The sequence below is a fragment of the Xiphophorus couchianus genome, chromosome 6 (assembly GCF_001444195.1).
Source record: "Xiphophorus couchianus chromosome 6, X_couchianus-1.0, whole genome shotgun sequence".
Lineage (NCBI taxonomy): Eukaryota > Metazoa > Chordata > Actinopteri > Cyprinodontiformes > Poeciliidae > Xiphophorus > Xiphophorus couchianus.
The window spans coordinates 1,823,670-1,833,862 of record NC_040233.1 but is presented as its reverse complement, the minus strand read 5'-3'; the positions used below and the strand labels follow the sequence as shown (position 1 = coordinate 1,833,862).

Sequence of the window (10,193 nt, the reverse complement as noted above, 5' to 3'; positions counted from 1 at the left end):
TGTCGTACTTGCCATGTTTGCCAAGTTGCAGGCAAGCCCAACCAGGTTATACCTCCTGCTCCTTTGTCCCCAATTCTAGTTGTGGATGATCCATTTGGAAGGGTGATTGTAGATTGTGTGGGGCCTTTGCCAAAGTCTAGAAATGGAAACCAGTTCATCTTGACTATAATGTGTGCTTCCACCAGGTTTCCTGAGGCCGTGCCCCTACGGAGGATCACAGCTCCCATGATTACCAAAGCTCTGGTAAAGTTTTTCTCAGTGTTTGGTCTTCCCAAAGTTGTCCAAACGGACCAGGGCACAAACTTTAAGTCTAGAACCTTTGCCCAGGCACTAAAACAGTTGGGTGTAGAGCATGTCACCTCAAGCTCTTACCACCCTGAAAGCCAAGGTGCACTTGAAAGGTTTCACCAGACATTAAAAGCGATGCTGAGAAAATACTGTATGGATACCGAGAAAGACTGGGATGATGGTATCCCATTTCTATTGTTTGCCGTGCGTGGAACAGTGCAGGACACTTTAGGGTGTAGCCCCGCTGGACTTGTGTTTGGACATGAGGTTAGGGGACCTTTAAATGTCCTTAAAGACCAACTAATCTCACCCTCTCACTCTGTAAAAAGTATTCCAGAGTATGTTTCAAAGATGAGAGAGCGCCTTCAGGTAGCTTGTGCACTTGCGCAGAAAGCCTTGGCTTCAAAGCAGGTCAAAATGAAGCAACGTTATGACCAGAAAGCAGTCACTCGTGAGTTCAACCCTGGTGAAAAGGTTTTGATCTTGCTGCCCGTCCCTGGCTCTTCTCTAGAAACAAAGTTCTCTGGACCATATGTGGTAGAAAAGAAACTTAGTGAAACGAACTACATTATTCAAACTCCTGATCGCCGCCGCAAGACCAGGCTCTGTCATGTCAATATGATAAAACCATATCATTCAAGAGAGACCAACCCACCAACCCAGAATCGGGTTGAAGCTATTTCCCATGTAACCTGTGTGTCAAAGTCGGCTGAGGAGGATATGGTAACACGCAAAGATCCTCCATAAGTTGCCAGGCTTAGTAATAGTGAAATACTGGCTAAACTGCCTGACTATTTGTCACATTTAGCAGGTGACCAAGTGGAGGACATCACAAAACTCATATCAGACTTCCAATGTCTGTTTGGGGATGTTCCTACCAGGACTAATGTGGTGTCTCATGACATTGTTCTTTCCAATCCTGCACCTATAAAGCAGAGAGCATACCGTGTCAATGCCACAAAGAGGGAGATCATGAAAAAGGAAGTGGAGTACCTTGTTAAAAATGGACTCGCCATTCAGAGTTGCAGCCCATGGAGTTCTCCGTGTCTATTAGACATGAAGGCTGATGGGAGTCCAAGATTCTGCACAGACTTTCGTAAGGTGAATGCTGTCACCATCCTTGATGCACACCCGTTACCCCTCATTGAAGACTGTATTGATGAAATCGGACCAGCAAAATTTGTCACTAAACTTGACATGCTGAAAGGGTATTGGCAAGTACCGCTAACCAAGCAGGCCTCGGATATCTCAGCTTTTGTTACACCAGACTGTTTTCTTCAGTACACAGTGATGCCTTTTGGGCTATGTAACGCACCGGCTACATTTCAAAGGCTTGTCAATAGAGTACTGGGAGATGTTCCAAACTGCCGAGTATATCTAGACGACATTGTGATATATTCAAATGACTGGTCTACACATCTTTCTGTTTTGCTTGAGGTTTTCAAACGTCTTTCAGCTGCCTCGCTGACGCTCAATCTTTCAAAGTGCGAGTTTGGAAAAGGTACCATTGTCTATCTGGGCCAACAGGTTGGTGGAGGAAAAGTGTGTCCGGTGGATGCGAAAGTCAAAGTGATTTCTGACTTTCCTATTCCTTCGAGCAGGAGGGAGCTCCGTCGATTCCTGGGGATGGCAGGATTCTACCGTCGCTTTTGTAAAAACTTTTCTACGGTAGCTGCTCCTTTAACAACTTTGACCAGCCCTTCTACACCTTTTACTTGGTCTGATGAATGTCAGCATGCTTTTGAACATCTAAAAGGATTGCTCTCGTGTTCTCCTGTTCTTTCTGCCCCAAATTTTAGTTTGCCATTTAAGCTGGACATAGACGCCAGTGCTGTTGGGGTAGGAGCTGTCCTTTTGCAGGATGATAAAGACGGAATAGAACATCCTGTAAGCTACTTCTCAAGGAAGTTTAATCTTCATCAAGGTAGATATTCTACCATTGAGAAGGAAGCGCTTGCACTACTTTTGGCATTACAGCATTTTGAAGCTTACCTTGGCTTGAGTGTGGAACCGATTACTGTCTTCACAGACCATAACCCCCTAGTCTTTCTTTCCAGGATGTACAATCAAAATCAAAGACTCATGCGGTGGGCTTTGATCATTCAGGAGTACAACCTGAAGATCTGCCATAAAAAGGGGTCTGAGAATGTATTGGCAGATGCTTTGTCACGTGCTTTTTGAGCTTGTTTTCTCTTACCTTGAGTATTCCAAACATTTCTGTTTGGACTTATAAGGGTGGGGGTGTTACATGCCTGGCAGGCTGTTTGTTTCTTTTTTCCCTCCCCCTTTGTTTCTTCACAGGTACTAGGGAAAGCTGGTGTCAATCTCCTCTGATTGATCCTCATCAACTATGGGCCAATCAGCATGCAGGGAGGCCTTATTTAAGCAGCCCAGCTGGGGAGAGCGGAGAACTGGCTTTGTTACCTGACACATGTCTTGTTGCTCTTTGTGTGAAGGTTTGTGGTGGGAGTTAGAGGGCGAGGTAAGTTTGGGGTACCCTGTACATTTCATCACGTAGGTGTATTTTCTGTTAGATACACTAGGTAAGGAGGGGGGTGCCTCCCATGTAAAGTTTTGGTGGAAACTTTTGTTAGATTAGATAAACAGGGTTTTTGTTTTCTTTTTGTTTCTTTAGTTCAGACGGTAGTTAGGCCCTGTTTTGTTTTATTATTTTCTATGATTTGGCACCCCCCTAACCGCCCCTTTCTCCCCCACAGTTTGTGTGAGCCTTCCGGGATTTTCGTTATCAATAAATCCCTCTTTTTTACAACATTCACCTGGACTCTGTCAAATGATTGTGGCTGTCGTGTTACTCCCCTCCTCACAAAAAGGGGGGGGGCTGTAACAATAGAAATTGGGTAAGAAATAAAGGCGCTGCGATCATTTTTGTGACAGATTTCTGCTCATCCTGCATTGGAACAGTCTGCTTTTCTGGACAGACTCACCACGTAGTAACGGTACCTGCAGGAGCGTCGTTTGTTCCTTTATTTTTTGAATGAACTCTTTGATTTACCTTATAAAGAATTTGAAAATATAATTTTATTTTACTGTCTTTGTTTATAGTGTATTGTCTCAAAATACTTAAACTAAAAACAGTTCCATTTCCATTTTTTTTCTCAGAAACAATGAAAATGTTACTTTGGTCAGTGGTTGTTTTAAATTACAGAATGAACTACAGAGTGTCTCCAAACACCAGATGGCAGTGGAGTTCATGTATATTTAGTGTGTTCTTCTCTTTTTACAGTGAACTAGAAGAAGCCACCAGTGAGAAGAAACAAACCTGTGATTCCTGGTTGGACTCTATTATTCATCCAGAACATTTCTGTTCCTGAAACACCAGGATAATGGCCAATAAGAAAAAAGTAGTGGTGACAGGTGAGATTCTCTGATTGGTTTAGTGGACAGAGTTAAACATGTTTCGATGTGTGTGTTTGATTTCTCAACAGTTCTGTGGAATTAATATTCATAAGAGAGCTGTGGTTAAAAAAGGATTTAGCTGTTACCAGGGCAACATAATCGCAAGATGTCACAGTTTTCAAACATGGATGCACATTAGAGTAATTTTGCTGCTGATTTCTGGCTTAAATATGAAACTGAGAAAATAATGAGTCATCATGTGCCTTTGCTACAATTAATGTTTAACTTGATGTAAACTTTAGACTCTGCTTAAAGGCTGACACACGTCTGCGTGCATACCTTCTGCATGTTTCTGATGTTCTCTGTTTCCTGCAGGGTTTGAGCCCTTTGGTGAGCATGCTGTGAACTCGAGTTGGGTGGCAGTCCAGGTAATCATCAGGTTGTGTGTCTAATTTAATAACTTTACACCAGTCTTCTGTCATCAATCATTGTTCATCCAGTCTCTACTTGACGTTTTTTTTAAAGAACAGACGTTCCTGCTTTTTTATGAGAAGAATGCTATCACACACATCTGTTCCAAATGCTGAGCAAGGTGTGTTCTAGTGACAACATAATTCTGTGTTCAGTTAGATGCTCCACAGATGACAGTGGTCCTGGAAGTTATTAACCTGGTCATTTGGCAATTCTACTGGATTTTCATCTGTTTTCAGTGATCCGTCTGGCATTTCTGCCATTGATCTCAAAGTCAGAGAAGTGAATAATGTCATGAAGTGCGGTAGAGAGGTGGTGAGGCAGACACAGAGAACCCAGGTTGGAGTGAATTAATGGTGAAAAAGCAATTCCAAAATCCAGGCAGCACAGATAGAGCGGAAGGTTAAGAGCTCACAATCTGGTAGCAACTGGTTATAATTAACAACTGACGCAGAACAGACATAAGACAAGACAAGACGAGGACCCGACAAAGAACAAGGAACACAGGTGGGTTTAAATACAAGGGAGACAATCAGGAGAAACAAGGGACAGCTGGGGACAATCAAAGGATGGACAGGACAACGCGGAGACTCAATTAACTGAAAACAACACAAAAACCTAAATTAACACAGAGAAAAACCCAAATCCTCACAAATAAAGCTGTTCAGTCCATGTTGGCCACACTTCCAAGAATTAAACAGTTAATGTCTGAGCAATAGGAATGTTTAAGACATCGTAATGCTGGCAAATATGTGATGGCCCTAATCTCCACTGTGTTGTTTACAGCACACACAATTTCGGCAAGCTAAAGCTGGTTTATTACATTAGTAATAAATGGCCAAATATTATACACTGAGTAGAATCTGATGTAGTCATTCAAAACCTCAACACAGTTCATGCCACCAGCAAGCAAACATTTTTCAGTAGTCGAGTTTCAGACCCTCTCGACGAAGCAAAGCGTTTAGGGGCTGGCTTTTGACAGGCCAGGCAGTTGTTGGACACTCTTGGATATTGAAGTGGAAAATTACAATAAGGTCACATCTGCTAGTTGTATTGCTGTATGTTTATTCTAAGTTCCTGTATAGTCCCACCAAAATAAAACTATTTGGGTTACATGTACAAGATTGGGAGTTGTTTTCCACAGCTGCATCAGAACCAGACTGTCTCGCTCCTTGTTTTGGAACCTTTATCCTTGGTATAAAACTCATGTATTGTCTTTGCCTGGCAGAACTTTTCATCAAGAATTGCTTCATTATTGATGCAATTTGATACGAGCTCTCTGAGTTGTGCACAATTCATAAATAAACCTGATTGAGTGATTTTACCTGAACAGTGTTCGATTATAGTTTTTTTCCACAACAATATCCTGAAGCCTCCTGCACTGCAAAATAGCCTCATATCTTCAGGGCACAAAAACCCATGTAAGTCATTTATTTATGGATCTTATTTCAGCTTTTCACCCTCTTACTACCACAATTGTACCAGCACTATAGCTCCACTCAGGAGTGATTAGAGCAGGGATGCCCATGTCCAGTCCTTGAGTAATTTTGGCTTTGGTTGGAAAAGTGTTAAGGTGAGTCAACTCCACATCTTAGAGAACAAACTACTGCACATTTTTAATTGTGATGTTATCTTGGTGAAATGGATCTAAGACTTTTTAACATGTAGGCATTAAAGGTGAGTGGTGTTCTATCTATACCGTGTTCCAAATTATTATGTAAACTGGATTTAGGTGTCATAAAGATAAAATTTTTGTGGTGCTATTAAATTTATAGATGGTATTGTGTGTCAGGGCTCTATGAATCACTATAATTATTTTCAGAGAGCTGGTTGATAAGTTTGTCTGATGAGCTCAATTAAAGGAAATCTACTTAAGAAGGATGTTCCACATTATTAAGCAGGCCACAGGTTTCAAGGAATATGGGAAAGAGAAAGGATCTCTATGCTGATGAAAATCATCAGATAGTGTAGTGCTATATGACAAGGTATGAAAACATTCGATATTTAACGAAAACTGAAGCGTTATCGTACTGTGAAGAGATTTATGGCTGATTCAGAACAAAGATGAGTTTGTACAGACAAAGGCATAATGAGGAAGGTTTCTGTTAGACAAATTCATCGGATTAAGAGAGCAGCTGTTAAAATGCCCTTACAAAGCAGCAAACAGTTATTTGAAGCTGCTGGTGCCTCTGGAACCTCAAGGTGGAGGATCCTCCAGAGGCTTGCAGTGCATGAACCTACTATTGGGCCCCTAACCAGAGCTCACAATCAGAAATGGTCACAGTGGCTCCAGCCGTACATGAAGATTAATTTTCAAACAGACTTGTTCACTGATGATTGCTGTGCAACCCTGGATGGTCCAGATGGACGCAGTAGTGGATTGGTGGTGGTCCTGTAGAGGTCTGCATTAAAGCAAATTTGAAGAATCCTCCGACTTAAAACTCTATGACAGTCTCATGAAGAGAATGCTCAGAATTGTTAATAACTTTCTTGATTTGTTAGAGTATTAGTTTTTGCTGTGTGCCTGTGTGGTATGGGGAACAGATATGTTTTCAGTGAGAAGTAAAACGGTGTTGTGTGCTCATAGGAATTGCAGCAATTAGGACTGGGGGAGATGGTAGATCTTCACGTGTGTGAGCTGCCTGTTGATTATCAGGCTGTTCAAGACATTTTACCGTCTCTGTGGAAAGAACATCAGCCCCAGGTATTTAGCAAAATATAAGTTTTGCCAGAAGTTTACATACACTCATGATAAGTATGAATTATTGTATTTATTGTGGAATTTTTTTTTTTACCCCTCCAGGGGTCTTTTGTGGGCTCTAGTGTCCCTTATATGACAGTAGGCTGACAGGAAATGGGGAAGGAGAGGGGGGAAGACATGCGGCAAATGTCGTCGGGTCCGGGAGTCGAACCCGCGACGGCCGCGTCAAGGACTCAAGGCCTCCAAATGTGGGTCGCGCTAACCACTACGCCACCACGGCACGCCCTTTATTGTGGAATTTTAACAGAACATTTGAATTATTCTTTTTTTTCAGGGTTTACTCCCTGTAAACCATAAACCTTTCCTGATTTTTATTTCAAGACCTAGGTGCACACACTTGAATATGCAGCAGTCAAATTTATAAACATGATTTTCATATACATGTACATATTTGAAACAAAAGTCCTTAGAAGATAAAATGGAAACCTGCAACTTTTTGTAGCCATCTGACCTGATGGATATTTGACCACTCTTTGCATCAGAACTGCTTCTTTAAATGTGTTCTTCATTTTGGCATGTACTGAGCTTTTCACCGTAGTCCAGAAAATTTCTATAGGTTGGAGATCAGCACCATTCATTTCAATCTGTTTTCTCCATTCCAAAGTCTGTTTTTGTGTGCCTATGGCATCACTGCCTCAGGTTTGTCCATGTTTGAACCACAATCTCAGGCCACAGGAACACCACTGTCCCCATCCTCAAGGAAGAGTTTTACATCAACAAGGGCTCAACAAGAAAAATGTACTTGCTTTAAATTATATTGTCAAACTCCACTGAAATTAGAGGTTACTCACATGAACAAGTGAGAGTAACACATTGTTACTTTCACATTTAGTAATCCCTGATTAATAAAGATTACATTTTTAATACTAGAGGGAAATTAAACAATGTATAAGCCTGTGCATATACTTTTGACTGTGTGGAGTTGTTAAAAACTATAATAAATTCATGCCTGCTCATTGTCAAAAGCCACAACTGAATCTGACATCATTCAGATTATGAGTGTACATAAACTTCTGACCAGAACTGTACATATCTTTATGTTTAATAAACAGTCAGCTAATTTTAAACCTTGGTCCCCTGTGAGCAGCTAGCTGTCCATGTAGGTGTTTCTGGGATTGCAACCTCAGTCACTTTGGAGCAGTGTGGCCACAACATGGGCTATACACGTCTGGACAACCGCAGTTTCTGCCCTGCCTCCCACTGCTGCATGGAGAACGGACCAGACTACATAAAATCAGTTATAGACATGGACACGGTGTGCAAAAGGGTAAACGGGTCAAACGTCGGGATAACTGTGTCTGTATCTAAGGATGCTGGAAGGCAAGTGATTCACGTTACACATGCATGAAAGCCCCAGAACTAGAAGCCAACCTTGACGTTATATGATCTAACTGCCATGTTTTGGACTTGACAGGTATCTTTGTGATTACACCTACTACACCTCACTGCATCAAGGCCAGGGGTGCTCTGCATTTGTCCATGTGCCTCCATTAGGAGGGCCCTACAGCAGTGAGGAGCTAGGCAGAGGCCTTCAGGCTGTTGTAAAGGAAATGCTGAACTTGCTTGAGGTTGATTACAATGAATGGGGAAAAAGACAAACATTGCCATCATAAGCAATGACACTAAACAGGAGCCTTACTAACCCACTTACATTTTGTAGAAATTAATGAAAAGAGTTGATTTTGTTGTATGATTAAAAAAAGTCAAAACAAGTGGAGACTGCAATAGTGATTTGTATATATCACTAGTTTAAAGTGATACAAGCATGATTTTTTCACTTTAGTTCATTTTTTAAGTGTTTAGCACAGTCTATCAGTGACAGTAGTGTAAAGGCACAATAATCTCAGGGAAACTGCAATGGAATCAGCACTGTGCACTTGACCTAATAAATGTGCTCGTTATTATGCATTTATTGTCACATTGCAAAGCAAATCAGATACATTACTGTGAAGAAATAAAGTACTTGTTGGTGTATATTTTTTGTGGTTAGCTCTTGTGCTTGTTGGTTATTTAATAACATATGGAGCATTATTAGCCTTCAACATAAACATCCTGCATGTACAACAACAACAGTCTCCCTGCTGGCCAGGTAGGGAAATATGGAAATTTGGGCCAGTATCACTGTCTGATAATAGTACTGTCATTTTAGCCAATAATATTTACAAATATCATATGTACTATAGTTTTCTATATCTTCGACCATGTTGAATACATTGCTTCTCAGCATCAGTTAAACAGAACCTCCAGGTTCAGGTTCTGATGGATTAAATAAACAAAAAAATTAACACTTTCAGTGAAGTAAATAATGAGCCAATCAATGATTACAGTCAGTTGTCAGTGAAGTGGTTTCAGTGCTGCTGTCATGTTTGGATCTAGTTTTTTAACCCACATGCAGAACAAGACAGGAGCAAAGAAATCAGTAGTATAATGTTTATTGAATACAATTGAGCAAAATAAGATGGATCAGGGTCTTCCCAGGGGGTGGGGGGATCACGGAGTCGCTGGCATACTGAAGGACAACAGATAAAATTGTCATGTTTGGTTCCAGTTTACGAACCCACATGCACGAACACAATCAGGAGACTCGTGTGCAAAACAATAATGAAGTTTATTTACAAGAGGGAATAGGGTTGGGGAGAAAACACGGAGCAGGAGTCTGGAAGGGGCAACCAGTTCAGCCACTGTCAACGAGGAGAAGCTGTTAGAATATACGAATTCAGGAAGGTGGATGAATATATATGTTGACGCAGGGAAAGGCTTACTAGGAGCGGATGGATGTTTCCTTTGGAGCAACAACGGACCCAGGGGCGGCGTGGAGAGGCAACGAACCGTTGGAGGGCGGACAGGTAAGTCAGACTGAGCGGAGGAGCGAACTGACGGCTGGTCGGAGTCCGGGACAAACGACCCACAGAACTCTCCTCTCGGAAAACTCCGGAGGAATCCAGGTAGACCTGACAACAGGGAAAAAACACAGGAGGCGATTATCTTAGGAAATGCTCAGAGGGCCAACTCAGGAACGATTTGTTACCAAGGTAAACAAATACTCAGGCAAGGAAGTGTCACTCGCCGCTTCTTAAATACTCCCAGCCTCAGTCAGACAATGCGCCACAGGTGTGTCCCCGGGTTCGACCCCACGCCTCTCCAGGGGCTCTGCTCCTAGGCGGCATCTGGTGGAGGAAGTGGGAAGCAGCAGGCTTCCACAAAAAACAAAACAAAACAAAGATCCTGAGAGTACCCCCCCCTCAACAGACGCCCCCTGGCGGCCGAGAAGAGGTGGACGGCAGAGAGGCGGCGTAGTCCCTTATCAAAGAGGGGT

At 42.1% G+C, this 10,193-nt stretch overlaps 1 protein-coding gene and 1 long non-coding RNA gene across 3 annotated transcripts; one reads left to right on the top strand and one right to left on the bottom strand.

The window, feature by feature from the left end:
* The first annotated feature begins 3,374 nt into the window (after positions 1 to 3,374).
* On the top strand, positions 3,375 to 9,407 carry LOC114145844 (pyroglutamyl-peptidase 1-like). The gene is made up of 5 exons (XM_028019492.1): positions 3,375 to 3,663; positions 4,021 to 4,073; positions 6,704 to 6,820; positions 7,965 to 8,197; positions 8,292 to 9,407. Exons 1-5 carry the CDS (start codon positions 3,633 to 3,635, stop codon positions 8,488 to 8,490), a joined length of 633 nt encoding a protein of 210 aa, XP_027875293.1. The 5' UTR covers positions 3,375 to 3,632; the 3' UTR covers positions 8,491 to 9,407.
* A 59-nt stretch (positions 9,408 to 9,466) lies between these two features.
* LOC114145845 (uncharacterized) lies at positions 9,467 to 9,939 on the bottom strand. 2 transcript variants are annotated; one of them, XR_003595777.1, is made up of 3 exons: positions 9,906 to 9,939; positions 9,640 to 9,828; positions 9,467 to 9,558 (listed from the first exon to the last, which is right to left on the bottom strand). It is a non-coding gene; the product is annotated as an uncharacterized LOC114145845 (long non-coding RNA). The 2 variants fall into 2 exon arrangements; XR_003595776.1 differs by having other exon boundaries at positions 9,640 to 9,922.
* Positions 9,940 to 10,193: the final 254 nt, after the last annotated feature.